Here is a 27,875-nt window from a genome sequence, read left to right on the forward strand (position 1 = left end):
ACATGTACATCATAAAGAATGTGTGTTTTGTAAGATTCCTCCTCTCCATGCTTTGTCCTGAATTCAGCAAATACAGATTTAATGCCTACAACTGCCTAAGCCTGAGAATTTAGCAAGAAGCTGACAGACTCTGTATATCATGCAGTGAGCAACCTTGCTGTGAAAGGAGACAGAATATGTAAGAGCTTAACAAATAATTGGACTTCCCTCGTGGCTCAGATGGTAAAGAATCTGCCCGCAGTGCAGGAAGACCTGGGTTCAATCCCTGGGCTGGGAAGATACCCTGGAGAAGGGAGAGGCTACCCACTCCAGAATTCTGGCCTGGAGAATCCCATGGACTGTATTGTCCATGGGGTCACACAGAGTCAGACACGACTGAACAACTTTCAAAGCACGTGTATATAAGCTGTGGGAGGAAGAATAAAGAAAGCTGGGGAAAGGGTACTGATGAGCATATTTACAGGGCAGGAATAGAGATGCAGAGATAAAGAACAGACATGTGAACCCAAGGAGGGAAGGAGACGGTGGGACACAGTGAACAGGAAGCACAGACATATATGCACTACTACATGTAAAATAGATTGCTAGTGGCAAGCTGCTATATTGCACTAGGAGCTCAGCTGGGTGATCTGCAATGACTGAGAGGGGTGGGATGGTGGTGGGATGGAGGTTCAAACAGAGACAATATATGTATACATATAGCTGATTCACGTTGTAGTACAGCATAAACCAATCCAACCTTGTAAACCAATAACACTCTAATTAAAAATAAATTTAAAGAAAGTAAATACTGCATACATATTGGCAAGTAAAATATGGATGTTATATGGGGAAAGGAAACAAACAAGAAAAGATAGGTGGAAACTCATAGTGTGTTTGAAGTCTAATATCAGAAAGAAGGAATATTTCCATAGGGAAGGTTTTGAGTGACCCTTGCTTATTTACCTTATATGCAGAGTACATCATGAGGAACGCTGGGCTGGAAGAAGCACAGGCTGGAATCAAGATTGCCGGGAGAAATATCAATAACCTCAGATATGCAGATGACACCACCCTTATGGCAGAAAGTGAAGAGGAACTCAAAAGCCTCTTGATGAAAGTGAAAGAGGAGAGTGAAAAGGTTGGCTTGAAGCTCAACATTCAGAAAACAAAGATCATGGCATCTGGTCCCATCACTTCATGGGAAATAGATGGGGAAACAGTGGAAACAGTGTCAGACTTTAATTTTTTGGGCTCCAAAATCACTGAAGATGGTGATTGCAGCCAGGAAATTAAAAGACGTTTACTCCTTGGAAGGAAAGTTATGACTTACCTAGATAGCATATTAAAAAGCAGAGACATTACTTTGCCAACCAAGGTCCATCTAGTCAAGGCTATGGTTTTTCCCGTGGTCATGTGTGGATGTGACAGTTGGACTGTGAAGAAAGCTGATCGCCGAAGAATTGATGCTTTTGAGCTGTGGTGCTGGAGAAGACTCTTGAGAGTCGCTTGGACTGCAAGGAGATCCAACCAGTGCATTCTGGAAGAGATCGATCCAGGGTGTTCATTGGAAGAACTGATGCTAAAGCTGAAACTCCAATACTTTGGCCACCTCATGCAATGAGTTGACTCACTGGAAAAGTGTCTGATGCTAGGAGAGATTGAGGGTGGGAGGAGACGGGGACCACAGAGGATGAGATGGTTGGATGGTATCACCGACTCAAAGCACATGAGTTTGAGTGAACTCCGGGAGTTGGTGATGGACACGGAGGCTTGGTGTGCTGTGTGTGATTCATGGGGTCGCAAAGAGTCGGACACGACTGAGCGACTGAACTGATGGGAATAATTGGAAGAGTGAGCTAAATGTGAATCTGTGAGGAGAAAACATAAGGCTTGAGAATAGGACATCCAAATGTGTTTTGAAAGGATCCCTTGGTTGCATGCATCTATCAAAATTCTGGAAATGCATTTCATTTGTTTCTCAATGCTTTTTTCATGTGGAGCATTTTTAAAGTCTTGTTGAATTTGTTACAATATTGCTTCTGTTTTTTATATTCTTTTTTTTTTTTTTTTCTCTTGGCTATGACACATGTGGGTTCTTGGCTCTCTGACCAGAACCTACACCCCCTACATAGCAAGGCAAAGTCTTAACCACTGAACCAACAGGATTGTTCCCAAAAGTACATTCACTTTGATAAGGGATTTGATTTAAATAAATTATGAAGCAATTGATGCACATAAAAACCATTAACTGATTTGTTGATTGCAATGTAGGAAGATTTAGAAATAAATTTAACAGTTTAGCAGCTGTGACACAGTGATAGTGGAAAATATAATAATCAGATTCATACATTAGTTCTCAATAAATCAATATCATCTGTGAATATATTTGTACTTTAAATAAACAGAAATACAATTCTCTTCATATTTTAATTCTTATGTATGTTTAAAACAAAGATTGCTCTCCTGTATGTTAATATGTTCATGTGTTAAGGGTTAAGTATGTGTATGCATATAGAATTTTCAGCAAATGTGTTTTAATATAGTTTCTTTACACTGTTGTGCTGTTTCTGCTGTACAGCAATATGAATCAGATATACATATACATGTAACACCTCTCTTTTGGATTTCCTGCCTATTTAGGTCACCACAGAGAATTGAGTAGGGTTCCCTATGCTCTAGAGTAGGTTCTCATTAATTATCTATTTTATACATAAAATCGATAGTGTATATGTGTCAATCCCAATCTCCCAGTTCATCCCGCCCCTCTGCTCCCTTGGTGTCCATATATTTTTTCTACATTTTTGGTCGTTGCTTCTATTTTGGAAATAGATTTAGGCCTTATTTGTCTCGATTTCACATATATGCATGATTATACAGGACTTGTTTTGATCTTTCTAACTTCCCTGTGAGTGATAGCATGTAGGTCCATCTGCATTTCTGCACGGCTGAGTAATATTCCATTGTGTGTGTATATATATAATACACACACACATATATATATCACATCTCTTTTCATTCCTCTGCTGATGGATGTTTAGGTTGCTTCCATGCCCTGGTATCTTAAACAGTGCTGTTGTGAACATTCGTGTTCAGTTCAATTCAGTTCAGTCACTCAATAATGTGAAACTCTTTGTGACCCCCATGGACTGTGGCATGCCAGACTTCCCTGTCCATCACCAATTCCCGGAGCTTGCTCAAACTCATGTCCATTGAGTTGGTGATGCCATCCAACCATCTTATCCTCTGTCGTCACCTTCTCCTGCCTTCAATCTTTCTCAGCATCAGGGTCTTTTCTAATGAGTCAGTTCTTCGCATCAGGCGGCCAAAATATTGGAGTTTCAGCTTCAACATCAGTCCTTCCAATGAACACCCAGGACTGATTCCCTTTAGGATTGACTGGTTGGATCTCCTTGCAGTCCAAAGGTTACTCTCAAGAGTCTTCTGCAACACCACAGTTCAAAAGCATCAATTCTTCAGCACTCAGCTTTCTCTATAGTCCAACTCTCACATCCATACATTAGGGTGTATGTACATTTTAGAATTATGGTTTTCTCTGGGTATATAGGATTTAAACAAAACTGTCAGGAAAACCTAATTCTGTCTATGAGGTTAAATAGCAAATTAAGATAGAAAATAATTTAATATGAACTTATGTGATCATGTACCTATGTATGACTTTTTATAAGTTTAGTGATATTTCTTCTTTACTTGTTCGATAGCTTTCAATTCAATATCCTTGACCTCCAACTTTATGGAATATTCTATTCAATTTCTTTAATAGAGAAAAGACAGTAGAAGTCTTCTGTTTCCCCATGTCAATTTTAGTTCCATGTCTTTCAAGTAATGTGTCTACATTTCATCTGGATTATTAATTCAAATAACATAAATCTGTTTCTAGCTACCCCGTGATATTTATCTGTTGGATTTTTGGTGATAATTTGTTTTTGCTATTAATATTGATAAAACAAATGCACATATATGTATATGTGTGTGTGTATATATACATACATGTATGCATATGATATTTCACAGTTTATGACTTGTTTATGCCAGGTCTTGACTTTCAATAGCCGTTAGGAGATTCACCCCATAACTCTGTGTTCTGTTGCCTATGTATGTTTCCACCCATCCAACCCAGCATTTGCAGAGGTACTGTGAAGACCAGAGTCAGAGTTGCAACTGTATACACTCTGCTTTACAAGTAGGAGAACTTAAAGAAAGCCCTTGACCACCATTAGTATGAACTAAGCCATGGAAGCATTCATTCTTGGTACCTTGGACACTGACCAGCTGTAGCCCATTTGGAGGTCATGTCTATTCAGGAAGTAAAACATTTATTCTGTGACATATCACTAGGTCTAGTATTATTTTCCCAGAAGTTGGAGCAGATCTTTAAACTTTTGTCCAACCTTTTAAACAAGTTCTATATCTTTATGTTTTTGTGAAAAAAGTAGTTGTTTGTTGCTTTTGACTGCTCTGAATCTTAGTTGCTGCACTGGCTTTCTCTAGTTGCGGCGAGCCAGGGTTACTCTCGAATTGCAGTATGCAGGCTTCTCATTGTGGTGGCTTCTCTACTTGGGGAGCACGCGCTCCAGGCACATGGGTTTCTGTAGTTGTCATGCATGGGCTTAGTTTCACTGCGGCGTGGGGGATCTTACAGGATCAGGGATTGAACGTGAGTCCCCTGCAAAGCAGGTGGATTCCTTACCACTGGACCACCAAGGAAGCCTCATAAGTTCTATATCTTGAGTGCTAGATCTTTTGGATTCTAAACACCTCGGTGAGTGTGCTGTGCCCATTGCCATGGGAATGCCCAGTCCACGGAAATGCTACTGTCTGCAGCTCTTTGAACCACAAGTGGCTGAAAGAGCATCTTTAGATCCTGTGAATGTGGATCAGTTACAGCTGCCTCATTTTGCTCCCAAGTGTCAGCTGCTGCCCCATCTTTGATTCCTTCTGTTGCAGTCGTTAAGAAATATGAGTCCTTCACCTCAACTGCAGAAACGTTGGTGCTGTCGGAAGAGGCATTTCCCCTCGATTACGATAAATGTCCTCTGACACTTTCTGTGTGTACATCTTAGTAATTCCAAACACACGTTTCTTTCCCTATAATGAAGAAGATGCTTTCTGGGGACATCTTTCTTGACAGACTGACCCCTCACACTAGAATAAGAGCATCCATAACCCTGTCCCCTGTCCAATAATGGATTAGTTTTTTTCTCCTTCTCCCGTGGACACCTCTAGGACATTTCTAGTTAATCCTCCTGAAGAATATCTCTGATGAATATTGTCTCTGAATATCTCTCCTGAAAGTGAAAGTGTTAGTTGCTCAGTAGTGTCTGACTCTTTACAACCCCCATGGACTGTATCCCACCACAGTCCTCTGTCCATGGAATTCTCCAGTCAAGAATACTGGACTGAGTTGCCATTCCCTTCTCCAGGGGAACTTCCCAACCCAGGGATCCAACCCACATCTCCTGGACTGCAGGCAGATTCTGTACCGACTATGCTACCAGGGAAGCCCATTTATCCTATTAATGGCATTTGTTTCTGTATAGTTAAATTTAACGCATATTTTTGTGTGTAAATCAAATGACTTTTGTGCAGACACCCATGTGCAGGGAAGATATTAAATCAGTTTATTTAAACCCTCAGAAATCAAATACCACCAAGCAGGACATGATTAAGTGACCAGGAGAGATGAGATGGGAGAGGCAGTGTGAGTCTGAAGAGCGAAGGATTGTGTTAATCAGGAACCAGGAAAGTCGTTTTCATGTTGTTGATCTCAATTCCATGGAGAGAAAGATGTGTCTGATCTCAGGGACTCATTCTCTATGTGTGTAAAACAGAACCAAAGATTTGAGCTGACTCTGTGACAGCTGATAGGGGTGAGCCTCAGGCAGTTGGCTGTCCAGGGCACAGGAGCTGGGAGGTGATCCAATGTCAGAATCCTGGTGGACCTCAGTACTCCACATCTCTGTGGTGTTGGAGTCCCTGTGGAATTTTCCCCAGGATGTGCATATGGTGGAACCTTTTATGTACCGGATGCAGTCTAGGAGTAATGATTTCAGAATGCATGTTCATGGTGATGGTTCATATTAAGATGGTTTATAGACTCTGTGATTGGAGTAAGCACCTCTGATCCCACAGGTTTTGTCTTTGAGGGGCTTCAAGAGTCAATTTTTAAATTTTATGTTGGATTACAGTTGATTAACAATATTGTTTTACTTTCTGCTGTACAGCAAAGTTTTTCACACACACATGTATATATACACACACATATATACATTCTTTTGCATATTTTTTTCCATTATGGTTTATCCCAGGACAATGAATACAGTTCCCTGTGCTCTACAGTAGGTCCTTTTTGTCTATCCATCCTGTATGTGATAGTTTTTATCTCTATGTTAATCCTAAACTCCCAATCCTTCTCTACCTCCTGCCTTAGTAACCACAAGCATGGTGTCTGTGTCTGTGAGTCTGTGTTTTGCAGACAAATTCATTAGTGTTGTATTTTAGAATCCACACATAAATGATATCATATGCTATTTATTTTTCTCTCTCTAACTTACATTACTTAGCATGGGCTTCCTGGTGGCTCAGATGGTAAAGAATCTGTCTGCAATGTGGGCAACTTGGGTTCGATCTCTCGGTCAGGAAGATTCCCTGGAGAAGGAAATGGCAACCCACTCCAGTATTCTTGCCTGGAGAATCTTATGGACAAAGGAGCCTGGTGGGCTCCAGTCCATGGGGTCACAAAGAGTCGGATACAACTGAGCAACTAATATTCAATATTCAGGTACTTAATATGATCATCTCTAGGTCCATCCACATTGCTGCAAATAGTACTATTTTATTCTTTTTTATGGCTGAAGAGTATTCCATTGTACCTATATATTACAGCTTTTCTTTTTACCATATACACCTGGAAGATAGCTTTTTTATTTGCTTTATTTCCTCCATTTATCTCAACAGAAAAATAAAAGCCACACTTTAGCTTAGATCAGTGTCATTTTCTGAGGCTGTCTTATAGTTTAGAAAGCTTAAACATCGCATTAAGACAAAATCTCCTACTGAGGGGGAATATAAATGCATGCTTCAGACCATGCAGTAAAGGCCTTTCCTGGTTCTGTCAGAATTATGTGAGATTAAACAGTGGATTTGAAGGAAACATGAGTTTTCTTTCATCCCAGTTCTCCTGGAGGAGGGCTGTGTATGGATAACTGTGAGATCAGGAGTGATGGGGACATTAAATAATTTCCACCAGCTTGTGGTGAGTCCTGATTTTCACTGATGACTCTGGTCTGCATGATTCCTGCAGGTTAAGGTTTTCTCACCGAATTTGCTCAGCATTAATCAGCCAACCAACTGGCAATTTAATATGACTCAAGAGAAGAGATATCACCTACTGTGACAGAGAAATTTCTCTAGTGGTAGAAAGTAAGTCATTGGGACAAAAAAAATGCTGCCTGCAAAATGTAGCATATATGAAATCCACCATGTGTCCTTACTGATATATTTGATGGTACAGTATAGCCTGCAATGCTGGACTCCCTAGGTGAGGAAGATCCCCTAGAAAAGGGAATGGCAGGCAGCTCACTCTATTTTTCTTGTTTGGAGAATCGCATGTTCAGAGGAGACTGGTAGGCTACAGTCCATGGGGTCACAAAAAGTCAGAGGCGACTGAGCACAAACACACAAATATTCGTTTACATTGAGGTTATTGTGAAGCCTTTTCCCTCTTACCAGGAAGACAGTTATCCAGGGGAAGAAATATATGATTCATTGTTTACAACCATTCTCCAATATTTCCAGAGTTTTTCTTTTATTGGGGCTTATGTAAAAGTTTATTCATGGAGAAAGAAGTTTTAAATAAACTCATCTGTATCTTGATAGCATAATTACATACCAGGTAAATAAATGATATAGTTAGGAAAAAGTGTCATTCCCTTACCACTTTTTTTGATATGCATGATATTTTCTTCTTTAATCCCTCTCTTTCTTGTAAACTCCTTGAACTTCTCCAAGGCTTCGTCTTCAATATCACTTCCTTTCACTGAAAAATACCACGGAGAAAGGAGAATGTTTGCCCCTGAGAACCCAGAAAAACTTCTGAATACGGAACAAGAAGTTGAGTGTGAAATTCAGATCTTCCCTTGTTATACATTAAGCCTCAAGCAGTTGTCATTTCCCATAGCTCAGATGTCTGCTGTCTGTCTTAACAATTAATTTCAGTGCAACCCTGTAACTAGACACTACAAGTGTCCTAAGCAGGGCCCCGAAGACTTGCAGGAGCTCCATGAATTTAGTATGGAACTAACTTGCTCCTTTACCAACTTCCTAGTATCTGTACCTGCCACTCAGGTCTTGTTCTGACCATAATAACTAGGAAACAGGGTTTCCCCTGACAGAAACACACTCACCTCGTCTCACAAAATAATGGGAGATGGTTTAGTCTTCAATTAACCCACTGTTCTAGCCAATACCTGTTTTGAAACAGATATGTGTTATTCCAGTGGCACACACACCTCTCAGTGTGGGTATTTGGGGTGATGTCAGTGTTCATAAAAGCAGTGCATTTGAGTAATTGAATAGGATGAAGATTCATTATAAAGGTTTCTGTTCCAAGGGTTAGAATGCATTTTACAACTGTATAAAATGAACTAGTGAAGGACAGCCTCAACCTTGGCTTGAAATAAGTTGGCACTTTAAAAAAAGAAAAAAAAATCTTCTAGTAAAATTTCATTTTTTAACGCCAACAAATGGGAATTATTTTGAAATGTTTGATGATCTGGTTCTGCCTCTGCCACCCACCCCGAGCTACTCTTTCGTGGTAGATTACATTCCAGGATTTGGCTCAGTGAACATAAAGAGACGGGCCTTGTACACTGCATAAAGGAAATTGTCAGCACATACCAATTTTTTGCTTGAAAATACTGACCATGGAAATATTACATGGCAGTTCAGTTCAGTCTCTCAGTCGTGTCCGACTTTTTGCGACCCCATGAATCACAGCACTCCAGGCCTCCCTGTCCATCACCATCTCCCGGAGTTCACCCAAACTCATGTCCATTGAGTCGGTGATGCCATCCAGCCATCTCATTCTCTGTCGTCCCCTTCTCCTCCTGCCCTCAATCTTTCCCAGCATCAGGGTCTTTTCAAATGAGTCAGCTCTTCTCATCAGGTGGCCAAAGGATTGGAGTTTCAGCTTCAGTATCAGTCCTTCCAATGAATATTCAGGACTGATCTCTTTTAGGATGGACTGGTTGGATCTCCTTGCAGTCTAAGGGACTCTCAAGAGTCTTCTCCAACACCGCACTTCCAAAGCATCAATTCTTTGGTGCTCAGCTTTCTCATGGTCCAACCCTCACATCCATACATGACTACTGGAAAAACCATAGCCTTGACTAGATGGACCTTTGTTGACAAAGTAATGTCTCTGCTTTGTAATATGCTGCCTAGGTTGGTCATAACTTTCCTTCCAAAGAGTAAGCGTCTTTTAATTTCATGGCTACAATCACCATCTTCACCATTAAAAAAACAAAAAGATTTAACGATTAATTTTGGGCTGTGCTGTCTTCGATGCTGCCTGGGCCTTCTCTTTCTCCAGGGAATGGGGACTACTCTCTAGTTGCAGTAACCAAGCTCATCTTTGTGGTGCCTTCTCTTCAGAGCATGGGCTCCAGGTGTGCGAACTCAGTAGCTGTGTTCCGTTGGCTTAGTTTTCCCTTGGTATGTGGGATCTTCCAAGATGAGGGATCGAACCCCTGTCCCTTGCATCCACAGGCGGATTCCTAACTATTGGACCATGAGGCAAGTCCCATAAGTTCTATATCTTGAGGGTATTCAATTTTATAGATTGTTAACAACAAGGAGATCTGATCAGTGTGCTCTCCCCACGACAGCGGGAATGGCTTCTCCTTCAAACTACTAACACCTACTGCTCCGTCTAGTCAAGGCTATGGTTTTTCCCGTGGTCATGTATGGATGTGAGAGTTGGACTGTGAGGAAGGCTGATCGCTGAAGAATTGATGCTTTTAAACTGTGGTGCTGGAGAAGACTCTTGAGAGTCCCTTGGACTGCAAGGAGATCCAACCAGTCCATTCTAGAGGAGATCGATCCTGGGTGTTCACTGGAAGGACTTATGCTAAAGCTGAAGCTCCAATGCTTTGGCCACCTCATGCGACGAGTTGACTCACTGGAAAAGACTCTGATGCCGGGAGCGATTGGGGGTAGGAGGAGAAGGGGAAGACAGAGAATGAGGTGGCTGGATGGCATCACCGACTCAATGGACATGGGTTTGAGTGTACTCCGGGAGTTGGTGATGGACAGGGAGGCCTGGCGTGCTGTTGTTCATGGGGTCGCTAAGAGTCGGACACGACTGAGCGACTGAACTGAACTGAACTGCTCTTTGAAGCATAAGAGGCTGGAAGAAACATCTTTGGATGTTGTAAACATTGGCAGCTTCCTGCCTGAGCTGTCAATCATCTTGTTCCTCCAAGCACTACACTGACTTTATAATACTACAAATTGACCAAAGTGCAGATTCTGCCCAGCTTTAATTCTCAGTGATCCAAGTCATTAAGAAGTATCTTCAACTCAGCTGGAGAAGTGTTGGTGTCATCAGAATATACGTTTCCCTTACATTGTGACCCATGGCATCTTATCTCTCTGTGAAGATCAGAGACTGGAGCACAGTTCCTTTCCATATCATGAATACGATGCTTTCCAGGGATATCTTTCTTGACAAGATTACCTCTTCTCACTGCAGTTAAGATGATCCATAAACCTGTCCCTATCCCATGTCTTTCTCCCCCTCTCCCCTGGACACCTCTGCTGCTGTTACTGCTGTTAAGTCACTTCAGTCGTGTCTGACTCTGTGCGACCCCAGAGAGGGCAGACCACCAGGCTCCCCCATCCCTGGGATTCTCCAGGCAAGAACACTGGAGTGGGTTGCCATTTCCTTCTCCACTGGACACCTCTAGGAATCTCTATATACTCCTCCTCAGAATTGCCTCTGACGGAACACCTATCCTATTAAAGGCATATGTTTCTGGATAGTTAAATTCAATGTGCATTTTTGGGTGTTTGAAAATAAGGACTTTCGGTACAAATACAAGTAACTTGACTATAAATTGAACCAATTTATTTAAACCCTCAGAAATCAAACACCACCAGACAGGATGTGACAAGTGACCAGGAGAGATGAGATAAGAAAGGGAGTGTGACTGTGAAGAGAGAAGGATGATGTTAATCAGGAACCAGAGAAGTCATCTTCGTGTTGATCTTGATTCCATGGAGAAGAGGACATGTCTGGTCTCCGTGACTATTTCTGTAGGTGAATAAAACAGGACCAAATGTTTAGTTGATAAAAAGCTGAGCACTGAAGAATTGATGCTTTTGAATTGTGGTGTTGGAGAAGACTCTTGAGAGTCTCTTGGACTGAAAGGAGTTCCAACCAGCCCATCCTAAAAGAAATCAGTCCTGAATATTCATTGGAAGGACTGATGCTGAGGGTGAAACTCCAATACTTTGGCTACCTGATGCAAAGAGCTGACTCACTGGAAAAAACCCTGATGCTGGGAAAGATTGAAGGCAGGAAGAAAAGGGGATGACAGAGGATGAGATGGTTGGATGGCATCACTGACTCGATGGACATGAGTCTGAGTAACCTCCAGGAGTTGGTGATGGACAGGGAAGCCTGGTGTGTTGCAGTTCATGGGCACTCTGTGTCCACAAAGAGTTGGACATAGCCGAGTGACTGAACTGAACTGAACTGAAGTTTAGTAGGGTCGACTGTGTGATGGCTGATGGGGTGAGCCTCAGGCAGTAGGTTGTCCAGGCTACAGACTCTAGTAGGTGATCCAATGTCAGAATCCTGGTGGAACTCAGTACTCCACATCTCTGATGTAGGTTGGGAATCCATGCGGAATTTTCCCCAGGATGTACATATGGTGACCTCTTATCTATATGATCCATTATAGGAGTAATGGTTTCAGAATGCACATTCAGGTTCTGTGATTAGAGTTAATTCCTCTAACTCTACAAGTTTTGCCTTTAGGGTCTTCAAGAAATAATTTTTAAAAATTTAATTCATATTGAAGTATAGTTGATCAACCATGCTGCATCAGTTTCACGTGTGCAGTGAAGTGGTTAGTTTATACATACATACATCTATTCTTTCTTTTATTATTATTATTTTTAAATTTATTTAATTGGAGGCTAATTACTTCAGGTTCATGTCCATGTATGGCAAAACCAATACAATATTGTAAAGTACATCCATCTATTCTTTTTCAGATTCTTTTCTCATGTAGGCTTTTAAAGAGTATTGCGTATAGTTCCCTGTGCTATCCTTTAGGACTTTTTGGTCTATCCATCTTGCATGTAGTAGCGTGCACCTTCTAACTCCAAATATTCCATCTCTTCTCCAGCCTTTCTCCCTTGGAAACCACAAGTCTGTTATTTATGTCTGTGACCCTGTTTCTGTTTTCTAAATAAGTTCCTCCATGTCATATTGTTGGGTTTCCCTGACAGCTCAGTTGGTAAAGAGTCTGGCGGCAATGCAGGAGACCCCAGTTCGGTTCCTAGGTCAGGAAGATATCCTGGAGAAGGGATAGGCTACCCAATCCAGAATTCTTGGGCTTCCCTTGTGGCTCAGCTGGTAAAGAATCCAGCAGCAATGCAGAAGACCTAGGTTTGATCCCTGGCTTGGGAAGATCCCCTGGAGAAGGGAAAAGCTACCCACTCCAGTAATCTGGCCTGGAGAATTTCATGGATGACAGTCCACGTGGTCACAAAGACTCGGACATGACTGAGCAATTTTCACATGTCATATTTTAGATTCCACATATGTGTGATATCATGTGATATTTGTCTTTCCCTTTCTGACTTCACTCAGTTTGATCATATCTATGGCCATCCATGTGGCTACAAATGACATTATTTAATTCTTTTATATAACTGAGTAATATTCCATTGGATATATGTACATCTTTCTTGTCATATTTGCCTGGAAGCTAGCGTTTGTCTTTGCTTTTTTCTTTTTTTCTCAACAGAAAATTAAAAGCCACACTTTATCCTAGATGTGTGTCCTTTTCTGAGACTGTCTTATTTTAGAAAGTTAAAAAATCTCACTTTAAGAAAATCATCTTGTGAAGGGGAATATAATTCAAATGCATGTTTCAGACAGTGTGATGGGAAGACCTCTACTGGTTCTGTCAGAATTATGTGAGATTGAATATTTGTCTTGTAGTCAATGTGAGCACTCTTCAATCCTGGTTCTTTTAGAGGAGGGATGTATGTGGACAACCATGAGGTCAGTATAGAGGGGAAAGCTAGTTAAGTTTCCACCAACTCATGGTCATTCCTGCTTCTCCCTGACGACTCTGGTCTGCAATATTCCTGCAGGATAAGGCTTTCTCATCAAAGCTGCTCAGGATGAATCAACCAACCAAATAGTAGTTTAATATGACTAGAGAGAAGAGGAATTACCTGCTGTGACAGTGATATTTCTCAAGTGATCAAATGCGAGCTGTGGGGCCAAAAATAATTGTTATCTACAAAATTTGGCAGATACTAAATCACCACGTGTCCTAATTGATTTATTTAATGGAACAGCATTAGTAAGAGATTATTTTTACTTACACTGATGTTTGTTCGGACCTTGTCACCCAAGGTGAGGATGGTCTTCTGGGGGAAAATCAAATGGACAGGAAAGAAAGATCCACCAATTAGTACCATTCCACAGGATTTCCAAGACTTTTTTTTTTTTAAAGTAACATTATATAAAATAATATTTATGGAGAAATAGATACCAAAAAATTGATTTGTTTCCTGATAGTATATTTGTATATAAGACGAATGATACACTTAGAAAAAATAGAATTCCATTACCATTTTCAATGAAATTCACAACATTTTTCTCATCAATTCCTTTGGCTTTCGTCAGCTTCCTGAATTTCTCCACTTCTTTGGCTTCAATATTCAGTTTAACTGAAAAACACCACATAGAAAGCAGAATTTTGCCCCTCAGAACCCGCTCTGAATGCAGAACAAGAAGTGGAGTGCCCAAGGCAGATCTTCACTCAGTGTAAATTAAGGCTCAAACAGGTACCCTTTTATGACTCAGATGTCTGCTGTCTGTCTGTCTTAAGAATTAATCCCCAGCCAACTCTGTACCTAGAACCCCCACCCCAGCATCAGCAGGAGTATCTCAAAGACTCGCAGGAGTTCCATGGATTTGGGGGCCTCATCCATTACAGTATGAACTGACCTGCTTGCTGACCAACTTCTGAGTATCTGTACCTGCCGCTCAGTCTTGTTCTGACCCAGATAAAAAGCAAACAGAGTTCTCCCTGTGCACTCACGTCATCACACATGAAAATGGGAGAGACTTTATCCTTTAATTAACCCACTATTCTGCTCAGAACCTTTCCTTCACGGGACATGTGTTGTTCCAATAGTGTACACTCCTCTCAGTGTCTCTGTAGGTATTTGGGCTTCTGTCAGTGTTCATAACAGCAGTGCATTTGAAACATTGCACAGGAGAAATATTAAAAAAAAAAAAAAAAGAAGTTTCTGTTCCAAGTTAGAGTTTATTGAGAAACTGGTATAAACTCAACAGATGAGAGTAGTTTCCTTATAGCCATATCTTGAAATTAGTTCAAGTGCAAAAAAAAAAAAAAAAAAAACTAGAAACCCACACAATAATTTTCTTTCAGTGCAATACAATAATGTAAAGTAAATTTGTATTGCAGTAAAGGAAAATTATTGCGTGGGAGGATAAGGGGAGGAGGGAGGTGGGAGGAGGGTTCAGGAAGGGGAACTCATGTACACCTGGGGCGGATTCATGTCAATATATGGCAAAACCAACCAATATAATATTGTAAAATAATTGGCCTCCAATTAAAAAAAAAAAATAAATAAAGCAATTAGCCTCCAATTAAAATAAATAAATTTTAAAAAAAGAAAAATTTAAACAAACCATACTATTTCCGCTAAAACTCCTTTGTTATTTTTAATTTCAGCAAATGGGAATTATTTAGAAATGTCTGATGATATGATCTCTTCAACCCCTATGAGCTCCTCTTTCTTGGTAGGTTTTGTTCCAGGGCCCTTATCTCCATGAACAGAAAGATGTAGGTCCTGTGGGCTGCACAATAGATATCATCACCACTTGATGGTTTTATGGATGACAGCACTGACAATGCAAGTGCTCCATGACAATGCTGATGTGAATGGGAGGATGTCATACATACCAAATAGTCCGGTGAATTCTGTCTTCTTCCCGCGTTCATCCACGTTGACATTTTGTGCTACCAGATGCGTTTCCGACGCAGAGATCACTTTAAATTTATTTTGACCCTCATCTGTGTGAGAGAGAATACGCACATATATAGGACTCCACCTTGATCTATTTTCAGTTAGATTCATCATGGCAAATTGAGAGGAATAGCAATAGCACATCTGGCACGGATGTGTGTCTCACTCCATGGGTGGGCTGAATCCTACAGCCGCTATGGTGGCAAGGAGAGCAGGAACAGTCAAGGCTTTCCCTTTTTCCCACCTTCTCATACAACTAACTGGTCACTCTGCCTTGTTCCTCAAGTGTCTTCTACAACATGTGCTATAATGAACCCAACAGGATTGTTCTTGTTTTTTTTAAAACAAGAGTGTATTATCAAATCCAAGATGCAAAATTACTTGTATTTCTGTTATTCCAGCCGTGGAACTGATTTTTCTCTAGGACCAAAATTGACTTACCATTTCAGAGAGGAGCATGGACATGTATACACTAGTATGCGTAAAACGGACAGCTAGTGGGGAGCTGCGGGATAGCACAGGGAGCTCAGCTCGGTGCTCTGTAATGACCTTGAGGGGTGGAATGGGGGAAGGGAAGAGAGGCTCAAGGGGGAAGGGATATATATACACATATACCTGATTGACCTTGTACCTTGTTAGTGGAAACTAACATAACATTGTAAAGCAATTATCCTACAATTAAAAGTAAATGAAAAAGAAATTTGGGACAATTAGAGGTGTTTTCTAGAGTTGCTATTTAAGTAATTAATATGCAGTTAAAATCGTAGTTATCAAATTTTAAAAATAGTTAATGAAAGAAAAAACAATAATAGTGTGTGTTCTCGAGTGCCTAGACTGTGCCAGGCAACTTTATGAACACTTCATATTGGTTATTCTGCTTCATTTGCCCTTGAGCTTAGGGTATGACATGTCTATTGGTGTGAAGACAGTTCACTTGCTGGGAAGTGCAGGCAGTGATCTCCATCCCAATCTGGAGGGCTGCCTCTCCTCTCTGCCCCGCCCGTCCACTCTGCCCCACCATGTGCCTGGACAAGAAGAAGTTCTGACTTACTGTGTGTCACGTCTAAACTGTCTACGTCCATTTTGTCTCTCCTGGCTTCCATCGCACCTAATCGTAATCACTAAGAAAGACGGGAGGTAAAACCACCCACCTTTGTACCTGAAACATGCCAACGCCATTGCTCAGTATCTGAAACGCTGAAAATTATTAGTGTGATGGAGAAGAAGAAAAAAATAGCAGCCAAAGCAGCTTCATAGTCTCATAGCCCCTAGATGTTACATGCGATGTGCCCAAGCCCACTATGAGTCTAGAAGCTGGGGTCACGGTGGAACAACTTAAGTCAGATCAGGCAGGTCCTGAGATGATCAGTGACCACCTGTGGTTGACCATGACTTCAGCAAGGTGGGCATTGCAGCATCACTGAATTGGCTGTGACATTCATGATGGCGATGGGACAGTGAGAGCAAACTTATGGGCGTCAGGTCACCATCAAGGCCACTACTCGTGCTGGGCTTGATGTGGGTACACATCGCAGTCCCCAAAACACACTTGGGGGGTAGCAATTGCTGGTCCCCAAGAGACCTTACAAGAAGGGATTATAACCTATTTCTCCCTTCTTGAGTCACTCTGTAAACACTGCAGCTAAAAAGGATTACAAAACTGGAGAAAAGTAAAGACAGCGGAAGCACTGAGATTTAGCCAAAGGAAAAGTAAGAAAATAAAAGCATAATTTAAAAGTTGTCAAATATTAAAAGCCATCCAGGAAATTTTTCAGGCATAAATGTCACTGGTTTGTGTTCATCGTATAAGCATTGTGCCACTGTTCCGTTTAGGCACGGGTTGTCGTCACATGCTGGTACATTTAAATCGTAGTCAAATATGTACTCCTCAGGACGTTTAAAATTAGGAAGGTAGTTTTGGGCCATTAGAAAGAACTTTAAAATCTTAGCCAGCATCCCTACTGCTTTAACCAACAGTTTCCTTTATGGTTGAACTCAAGATGATTTCCTTGGGTTCAAGTTCATCCTCTGTACTTTGGATGCGTTAAGATGTTTAAAATTGTTTGAAAAAAGCGACTGACACTGGTGTGAAGACTCAAGATAGACCCATGAGACATTAATTCCCAAGGCTGTTGTAAACTGTCTGAGAAGCGTATGAAATACAGGTCTACACATGTTCTTCTCAGTGGTTAACACTCCTGATTGGGAGGAGACCTTCAAGCCGTGTGTTTGAATCGTCGTCTCATAACAAAGCGAAGTGCTTGAATGTCCTAAGGACTGGAGCCTGCTCAACCCTCTAATCATTAGTAGGAGTAGAGTTCATGTGTGTGTGGGTTATTGAAGGCAATTGTGCCAACATTTCTACCCAAATGTACTCTGACCAGTGAAGCAGTCCTACTTACAGTCAATAGCAAAAGTACCATCATCTTGCTTTGTTCCCGTGACATGTACATTCTCCCATTTTCCATTCCGCCTTAAAAACAAAACATATACAGGGTGGTTGAAGCAATGAAAAAAGTAGACATATACTTGGAATTCTCTTTGTTTTATCCCCACGGGTAATCTTGTCATCTGAAGTTGTAAGAGAGGAGACGATAAGCAGATCTGTTGTTAACCTGTGACTCAGTGGGTAGACATCTAATTTTGAGGAAGAGGATAGTTTGGGCAGCGATGGAGAAATTTTGTATCTGCGCAGTGGAGTTCACGAAAAGAGATGTGCGCCTGTCAAAACACATTCAACTATGCACTCCACAAAAGAAAGAATTAGTTGCTAAGTCACGTCTGACTCTTGGCGACCCCATGGATGGTAGCCAACCAGGATCCTCTGTCCATGGGATTCTCCAGGCAAGAATACTGGAGTGGGTTGCCATTTCCTTCTCAAGGGGACCTTCCTGACCCAAGGATCAAACTCAGTTCTCTTGCATTGCAGGCAAATTCTTTACCATCTGAGCCACCAGGGAAGCCCTATGTCTTCCACAAAACTGCATATAATAATTGCTCATGGGCTTCCCAGGAGGTGCGAGTGGTAAAGAACCCACCAGCCAAGGCAGGAGACACAAGACATGCAGGTTCAATCCCTGGATTGCCAAGATGCCCAGGAGGAGGGCACGGCAATCCACTCCAGTATTCTTGCCTGGAGAATCCCCATGGACAGAGAAGCCTGGTCGTCTACAGGCCATATATTAGAAAAGAGTCAGACACTTATGAAACAACTTAGGAAGCCACATGCTCACTTCAATAAAGTTGAATTCAGAAGGATTAGCCATATGAAAATTCAAAAGTGTGTTTGTGTGTGTGTGTGTGATAGTTGCTCAGTTGTGTCTTTTTTTTGCATATGTGTTTTCCTTCTTGGTTATTTTTACTTACTTGACATAAAAGTATAAGTCCAGTGTGCCCTTTTCATCATGCAACACAACTTTACGGAAGTAAGTCCTGAATGGTCCGTTCTCCTGGATTTTCTCTGGGTTAGTGGATCCCATGTACACTGTTCTCCATTGATCTGAAAGCTGAAAGCAAAATTCCCCTAAAAAAGTGTAGTCCTTCTCTTTTTATTTCATCCAGCATCATCAGTCATCACTTTCCCATCCCCAGTGCAAGTCAGCACACATTATCTACCTTGACTGGACAAAGAAGGATTTATGAAATAATACAAAGCTGAGTCAGCGTGAAAGAAGGAATTGAGACATTTCTGAGATAGCTTGAGTTCTCATGTCAAATAAAAATCTCAAAATCAACAGCTGTTTGGCTGATCCTCTTTTTCTGTTACAAGACTAGTAAAAATGCATGAGAGTCAATTAATACACAGTAGAGATGATAAAGTTGGAGAAGGCAATGGCACCCCACTCCAGTACTCTTGCCTGGAAAATCCCATGGACAGAGGAGCCTGGTGGGCTGCAGTCCATGGGGTCATGAAGAGTTGGACACAAACCGAGCGACCTCACTTTCACTTTTCACTTTCATGCATTGGAGGAGGAAATGGCAACCCACTCCAGGGTTCTTGCCTGGAGAATCCCAGGGACGGGGGAGCCTGGTGGGCTGCCATCTATGGGGTTGCACAGAGTCGGACACAACTAAAGCGACTTAGAAGCAGCAGCAGAGATGATACAGAGACAAAATGGAGCAGGTCTAGAGTCAGTTAATGGAGCAGTATTGAGTCAAAGGGAGAAGGATCGGCTCATGGGTTCGTATATCAAAACTACAAAAGGGACACGCAAACATATCCACACACCCAAGGCCCCGTCCCAGATCACACCGTCCCTGGTACCTCTGAGAGATTTTGCTCAGCTTCCTTTGCTTGGGCGGCACAAACCACACCAAGGAGAAGAGTCAGGAACAGAACCTTCATCTTGTCTCTCGTGGTCCTTCGTCTGTCAAGATTGAGTGTGTCCCAGTGGTTGGAGAGGGTCTGAATTGTGCCACTTTTTATAGGATCATTATGTTGGTGTGACGTGTCACGAAGCAATGGTTGTTCCTCCTAAGCCCAAGGTTACACAGAAGTCAACTTCAGTATCCTGTTTGGCAGGGACTGGCTGTTATATCATTTTGTTATCTTTATTATGAGGATTGTTTTAAGAGAAGCTTAAGAGGATCACGACATGTGACAGAGTGAGTGAGATATCACAATACACTCTGATATTTCAAGGCCAGGAATATTTATTTACCTTTGTATCCTGAGGTAAAGCTGGGATAATCTGTCCAAGGTACATATCTCCAACTCCTGTATTGTTTCCTTAACATTTAGGAGATAGTCTAAAATTTATTTTCTAAAGTTCAGTTGAGTGTGTGATTTAACAAAGTTAAAAATATTTCTGAAGAGACCTTTGGAAAGCCTCCTGTTTCTCTGAGGGGAAGAACACATCAGCACAAAGTGTTTATCACCTCTTCCTGCCCCACAGCGAGCCCTGTCCTCCTTATAGCTAAGAGGAGCTTCTGTCCAAATGCCCCTTACCCTCGTGTCTGAAAAAGGCATGTGAGCAATTCTGTTCATCTCTCCCCTTCAAGACATCCTTTGTCCATCTAATCTGTGATATATCATTTACTCATTGAGTCAATTGTTTCTAAGGAAGTGAAAAAGCCAGACTGTATTTCTTGTAACTTGTAGAATTTAAAATAAGAAAGGAAATTTCCTAACTCTATACATCTCATTACTATCAAGGTCACTCAAATAGCCAAAGAATCTCTACTTTGTATTGTTTTTTTCCTCAACCAGGGATCTTAGTTCCCCAACCAGGGGTGGAATCATCACTTCACATAGTGGATGTGTTGAGTCTTAACCCTGGGACCACCAGGGTCATCGTGATTCAGATCATTTTAACAGGAGTGTGATCCCAGCTAACACCTCTTATCTACCCGTCATCACCCTTCCGTTTCTCCTTAGGCACCTCTAACATTCTCACGTGTTCCTTTCAGATTCTTACCAACACATGTCACCTGGGAGTGTGTTCTTGGACCATCCCATCTCAGAAAGACCGTTCTAACTGCCAGTCAAGTGAGGGGGGGTATTAAACACAGTTTCTCCAAGAGGTTATTGCAACAGATTTTAGCAGTTCTGCTTGTTTGTAACGAAAGGAAGTCATAGGACCTTTAATCCAGTCTCCTTCATAAATAGTGACAAAAAATCTATGCAACAAATTTATTAATAAAGCAGAATCATCTTACTCAAACAATAATCTTGTAGTCCCCCAACCAATAATGATAAACCATGCTTGGTACATCTTCCTGGTGTCTCCTCTGATTCTCCAGATTTCTGGAAGTACGAAGCCTCTCTTACCCAATTTATTCATTTTGTCTTAATTTAATGTTTCTCTGTGGTCACCGTTTTTATGTCTTAGATTATGCAACTCCTATCTAAATAATGCAAGCTAACTTGTGCCCTTGGTCACCAAGAGCACCCAGGTTCCCTCATGGACTCCTGACCAAGGTTCAGCGTACTTAGAATCTAAGTTGAAATAAAGAACCGCAAGCCCATCTTTTAAGGTCTGATCCTGGAGAAGCTCTCTACCTCAATTTAGTTCAGTGGCTCAGTCATGTCTGACTCCTTGCGACCCCATGGACTGCAGAAGGCCAGGCCTCCCTGTCCATCACCAACTCCCAGAGTTTATTCAAACTCATGTCAATTGAGTTGGTGATGCCGTCGAACCATCTTATCCTCTATCATCCCCTTCTCCTCCCACCTTCAATCCTTCCCAGCATCGGAGTCTTTTCAAATGAGTCAGTTCTTCACATCAGGTGGCCAAAGTATTGGAGCTTTAGCATCAGTCCTTCCAATGAACACTCAGGACTGATCTCCTTTAGGATGGACTGGTTGGATCTCCTTGCAGTCCAAGGGACTCTCAAGAGTCTTCTCCCAACACCACAGTTCAAAAGTATCCATTCTTCAGCACCCAGCTTCCTTTATAGTCTGACTCTCACATCCATACATGACTACTGGAAAAACCGTAGCTTTGACTATATGGACTTTGCTGGCATAGTAATCTCTCTGCTCTTTAATAGACTGTCTAAGTTTGTCATAGCTATTCTTCCAAGGATCAAGTGTCTTTTAATATCATGGGTGTAGTCACTGTTCTCAGTGATTTTGTAGACCAAGAATATAAAGTTTTTACTATTTCCGTTGTTTCCCCATCTATATGTCATGAAGTGATGTAAGCAGATGCCATGATCTTAGTTTTCTGAATGTTGAGTTTTAAGTCAGCTTTTCACTACCCTCTCCCTCTTTATATGTTGCAGGATGAAGAATAAAGAAAGGTGAGAACTAGAGTGAGTTTAGTCCTGTTTCCGAGGAAGGGAATATTTCCATAGAGATGGTTTTCAGCGATGCTCTGAGGATAGTTGGATGAGTGAGTTAAGTGTGAATCTGTGAGAAGAACAAAATATGACAAGATAAGAAAGCACAGATGTGTTTTGAAAAGTACCCTTGGTTGGTTTATCTATCAAAATTCTACAAGTCCATTCACCCTTTTTTTTTTTTTTAAAGATTTTTTTTTTTTTTTTAACGTGTACCCTAAAGGCAACCCACTCCAGTACTCTTGCCTGGAAACTCTCATGGACGGAGGAGCCTGGTAGGCTGCAGTCCATAGGGTCGTGAAGAGTCGGACACAACTGAGTGACTTCACTTTCACTTTTCACTTTCCTGCATTGGAGAAGGAAATGGCAACCCACTCCAGGGTTCTTGCCTGGAGAATCCCAGGGAGAGGGGAGCCTGGTGGGCTCCCGTCTGTGGGGTGGCACAGAGTCGGACATGACTGAAACAACTTAGCAGCAGCAGCAGCACCGCTTTTAAAGTTTTTATTGAATTTGTTACAATACTGTTTCTATTTTAAGTTTTTGTTTTTGTAACATGATACATGTAGGGTCTTAGCTCCCGATCAGTGTTGGGACCTGCAGCCTATTTATTGAAAGGTGAAGTTCTAACCACTGGATCCACAAGGAAGATTCTAGAAGTGCATTCACTTTGATAAGGCATTTAATTAAAAGAAATGATGAAACCATCGATATATACAAAAACCATTAACTGGTTTGTTGCTTATGGTGGTAAATCATTTACAAATAGATTTTACAATCTAGTAGCTGTGAAATCAGAGAAGGCAATGGCAAGCCACTCCAGTACTCTTGCCTAGAAAATCCCATGGATGGAGGAGCCTGGTAGGCTGCAGTCCGTGGGGTCGCTAAGGGTCGGACACGACTGAGCGACTTCACTTTCAATTTTCACTTTCACACATTGGAGAAGGAAATGGCAACCCACTCCAGGGTTCTTGCCTGGAGAATCCCAGGGACGGGGGAGCCTGGTGGGCTTCTGTCTGTGGGGTCACACAGAGTCGGACACGACTGAAGTGATTTAGCAACAGCAGCAGCAGCTCTGAAATATTCATAGGGGGAATATAAGTAATTGCATTCATGCATTAGATCTCTATAAGTTCACAGAATCTGTAAAAATATTAGTGCTTGAAATAAACAGAAATATGACTGTTTTTATATTTTAATTCTCATGTATGTATATAACAAAGACATCTTTCCAGTAGGTTAGTATGTTTGTGCATTAATGAAAAAACATTTATATGTATACAGAATTGTTAGAAAGTTTTCTTTATCCATTGCTCTGTTGGTGAACATTTAGTTCACTTCCATTTCCTGGCTATTGAACATACTGCTGTTGTACATTAGTGTGGATGTACATTTTGAAATTATTGTTTTCTCTGCATAGATAGGTTTTAATGAAAACTTTCAGAAGTACCTAATTCTGTCTAGGGGATTAAGGATCAAATTTGAATGGAAAATACTTTAATTGTAACTCATATGACCACATGGATGGCTTTGTCTGAGTCTAGAGATATTTCTTCTTTACCTCTTGGAAAATTTTCAATTAAGTCTTCTTGCCTTGCAGATTTCTGGAATATTGTACTCAATTTCTTTAATAGATAAAGGACATTAGAAAGTTTCTGTTTCACTGTGTTTTAATTTTAGTAACACATCTTTGAGGTAATGTGTAAATTTCATCTTCAGTGTTAATTTGAAAAACAACATCTGTTTATAGTTTTGTCGTGTTCTTTGTCTTCTGGATTTGTGGTGATAATCCTTTTTTTTTTTTTTTTAGTAATAGTTATCACAAGTTCATACAGTCACACACACACATATAACTATCAGTTCAGTTCAGTTCAGTCCATCAGTAATGTCTGACTCTGTGACCCCATGAATCACAGCATGTCAGGCCTCCCTGTCCATCATCAACTCCCGGAGTTCACTCAAACCCATGACCATCGAGTCGGTGATGCCATCCAGCCACCTCATTCTCTGTCGTTCCTGTCTCCTCCCGCCCCCAATCCCTCCCAGCATCAGAGTCTTTTCCAGTGAGTCAACTCTTCCCATGAGGTGGCCAAAGTATTGGAGCTTCAGCTTTAGCATCGGTCCTTCCAATGAACACCCAGGACTGATCTCCGTTAGAATGGACTGGTTGGATCTCCTTGAAGTCCAAGGGACTCTCAAGAGTCTTCTCCAACACCACAGTTCAAAAGCATCAATTCTTCAGCAATCAGCTTTCTTCACAGTCCAACTCTCACATCCATACATGACCAATGGAAAAACCATAGCCTTGACTAGATGGACCTTGGTTGGCAAAGTAATGTCTCTGCTTTTTTTTATATACATTAATGCATATGTAGGCATATGATGTTTCAGAATATTTTGACTTGTTTATGCAAGGCAGTGCTTTTCAACATTTCTTAAGAGATTAACCTGACACTCTGTATTTGGTAGCCTATCTGAGTATCTGAGGAGATACCCCATGTCCAAGGGCAAAGGAGAAGTCCCAGCGAGACGGTTCAGTTCAGTTCAGTCGCTCAGTTTTGTCCAACTCTCCGCAACCCCATGAATTACAGCACGCCAGGCCTCCCTGTCCATCACCAACTCCCGGCGTTCACTCAAACTCATGTCCATCGAGTCGGTGATGCCATCCAACCATCTCATTCTCTGTCGTCCCCTTCTCCTCCCGCCCCCAACCTTTCCCAGCATCAGAGTCTTTTCCAGTGAGTCAACTCGCCGCATGAGGTGGCCAAAGTAATGCAGTTTCAGCTTTAGCATCAGTCCCTCCAATGAACATCCAGGATTGATCTCCTTTAGAATGGACTGGTTGGATCTCCTTGCAGTATGAGGGACTCTCATAAGTCTTCTCCAACACCACAGTTCAAAAGCATCGATTCTTCGGCGATCAGCTTTCTTCACAGTCCAACTCTCACATCCATACATGACCATGGGAAAAACCATTGCCTTGACTAGACGGACCTTGGTTGGCAAAGTAATGTCTCTGCTTTTTAATATACTATCAAGGCTGGTCATAACTTTCCTTCCAAGGAGTAAGCGTCTTTTAATTTCATGGCTGCAATCAGCATCTGCAGTGATTTTGGAGCCCCAAAAAATAAAGTCTGACACTGTTTCCACTGTTTTTCCATCTATTTCGCATGAAGTGATGGACCAGATGCCATAATCTTCGTTTTCTGAATGTTGAGCTTCAAGCCAACCTTTTCACTCTCCTCTTTCACTTTCATCCAGAGGCTTTTGAGTTCCTCTTCACTTTCTGCCATAAGGGTAGTGTCATCTGCATATCTGAGGTTATTGATATTTCTCCCAGCAATCTTGATTCCAGCTTGTGCTTCTTCCAGCCCAGCATTCCTCATGATGTACTCTGCATATAAGTTAAATAAGCAAGGTGACAATATACAACCTTGACGTACACCTTTTCCTATTTGGAACCAGTCTGTTGTTCCATGTCTAGTTCTAACTATTGCTTCCTGACCTTCATACAGGTTTCTCAAGAGGCAGGTCAGGTGGTCTGGGATTCCCATCTCTTTCAGAATGTTCCACAGTTTATTGTGATCGACACAGTCAAAGGCTTTGGCATAGTCAATGAAGCAGAAATAGATGTTTTTTCTGGAACTCTCTTGCTTTCTCCATGATCCAGCGGATGTTGGCAATTTGATCTCTGGTGCCTCTGCCTTTTCTAAAACCTGCTTGAACATCTGGGAGTTCACGGTTTACATACTGCTGAAGTCTGGCTTGGAAAATTTTGAGCATGACTTTACTAGCGTGTGAGATGAGTGCAATTGTGCGGTAGTTTGAGCATTCTTTGGCATTGCCTTTCTTTGGGATTGGAATGAAGACTGACCTCTTCCAGTCCTGTGGCCACTGCTGAGTTTTCCAAATCTGCTGGCATATTGAGTGCAGCACTTTCACAGCATCATCTTTCAAGACTTGAAATAGCTCAACTGGAATTCCATCACCTCCACTAGCTTTGTTCGTAGTGATGCTCTCTGAGGCCCACTTGACTTCACATTCCAAGATGTCTGGCTCTAGGTCAGTGATCACGTTATTGTGACTATCTTGGTCGTGATGATCTTTTTTGTACAGTTCTTATGTGTATTCCTGCCACCTCTTCTTAATATCTTCTGCTTCTGTTAGGTCCATACCATTTCTGTCCTTTATCAAGCCCATCTTTGCATGAAATGTTCCCTTGGAATCTCTAATTTTCTTGAAGAGGTCTCTCTCTTGTTTTTCCTATTCTGTTGTTTTCCTCTATTTCTTTACATTGATCACTGAGGAAGTCTTTCTTATCTCTCCTTGCTATTCTTTGGAACTCTGCATTCAGATAGGAGGGTTGAATTCTCGTTTAGAATCAAACCTCATTCCCACCAGAAATGCTCGGAGAGCTCAAACAAACCTTGTGGGCACGAGGTCCCAGGGACCCCACACAGACTGAGACAGAACTGTGTTTGAGTGTATCCTGTGGAGGTATGGGTCGGCGGTGGTCTGCTGCAGGGACAGGGGCTCTGGGTGCAGCACATGGGTATGGCATAAGCCCTCTTGGAGGAGGTAACCATTAACCCCACAACAGAGCTGCCAGAACGTACACAGGACTGGGAAATAGTCTCTTGGAGGGCACAACACAAACTTCAGCACCAGGACCGAGGAGAAAGGAGCAGTGACCCTACAGTAGACTGTCCTGGATTTGCCTGTGGGTGTTCGGGACTCTCTGGCTGAGGTGTGGGTTGGTGGAGGCCTGCTGCATGGTTGGGGCTCTGAGTGTAGCAGTACATGCATGGGATGTTTTGAAGCAGGTCGCCATTAAGTTCATTACCTTCACCACAGTTTGGCCCCAGGTGAATAACAGGGTGGCAGCTCAGGTAGTAAAGCGTCTGTCTACAATGCGGGAGAACTGGGTTCAATCCCTGGGTGGGGAAGATCTCCTGGAGAAGGAAATGACAACTCACTCCAGGATTCTTGCCTCGAAAATCCCATGGATGAAAGAGCCTGGCAGGCTGCAGTCCATGCGGTGGCAAAGAGTCGGACACGACTGAGCAACTTCACTTCACTTCACTTCACTTCACTTCACTTCACTTCATATAGCAGGGAGGGAACACAGTTCCACCTATCAACAGAAAATTGGATTAACGAATTACTGAGTATGGCCCATGGGAAATAGATGGGGAAACAGTGGAAACCGTGTCAGACTTTATTTTTTTGGGCTCCAAAATCACTTAGGATGCTGATTGCAGCCATTAAATTAAAAGATGCTTACTCCTTGGAAGGAAAGTTATGACCAGCCTAGATAGCATATTAAAAAGCAGAGACATTACTTTGCCAACCAAGGTCCCACTAGTCAAGGCTATGGTTTTTCCCGTGGTCATGTATGGATGTGAGAGTTGGACTGTGAAGAAAGCTGATCGCCGAAGAATCGATGCTTTTGAACTGTGGTGTTGGAGAAGACTCTTGAGAGTCCCTTGGACTGCAAGGAGATCCAACCAGTCCATTCTAAAGGAGATCAATCCTGGGTGTTCATTGGAAGGACTGATGCTAAAGCTGAAACTCCAATACGTTGGCCACCTCATGAGACCAGTTGACTCACTGGAAAAGACTCTGATGATGGGAGCGATTGGGGGTAGGAGGAGACGGGGACGACAGAGAATGAGATGGCTGGATGGCATCTCCGACTCAATGGACATGAGTTTGAGTGAACTCCGGGAGTTGGTGATGGACAGGGAGGCCTGGCGTGCTGTGGTTCATGGGGTCGCAAAGAGTCTGAC

General features: G+C 41.9%; 1 protein-coding gene across 2 annotated transcripts; it reads right to left on the reverse strand.

Annotated features, from left to right (window-relative positions):
- Nucleotides 1-11,106: 11,106 nt before the first annotated feature.
- Nucleotides 11,107-19,728, reverse strand: LOC129534922 (odorant-binding protein-like). Of its 2 annotated transcripts, none has more exons than XM_088833833.1 (7): nt 19,571-19,728; nt 18,673-18,812; nt 17,709-17,779; nt 15,243-15,353; nt 13,879-13,977; nt 13,630-13,671; nt 11,107-11,314 (listed from the first exon to the last, which is right to left on the reverse strand). In XM_088833833.1, exons 1-6 carry the CDS (start codon nt 19,649-19,651, stop codon nt 13,652-13,654), a joined length of 522 nt encoding a protein of 173 aa, XP_088689959.1. In that variant the 5' UTR covers nt 19,652-19,728; the 3' UTR covers nt 11,107-11,314; nt 13,630-13,651. The 2 variants fall into 2 exon arrangements, with proteins under 2 accessions (XP_088689959.1, XP_055249419.2); XM_055393444.2 differs by having other exon boundaries at nt 13,630-13,674.
- Nucleotides 19,729-27,875: the final 8,147 nt, after the last annotated feature.

Source organism: Moschus berezovskii, chromosome X (genome assembly GCF_049115385.1).
Source record: "Moschus berezovskii isolate FMDL1 chromosome X, NW_MosBer_1.0, whole genome shotgun sequence".
NCBI classification, from domain to species: Eukaryota; Metazoa; Chordata; class Mammalia; order Artiodactyla; family Moschidae; genus Moschus; species Moschus berezovskii.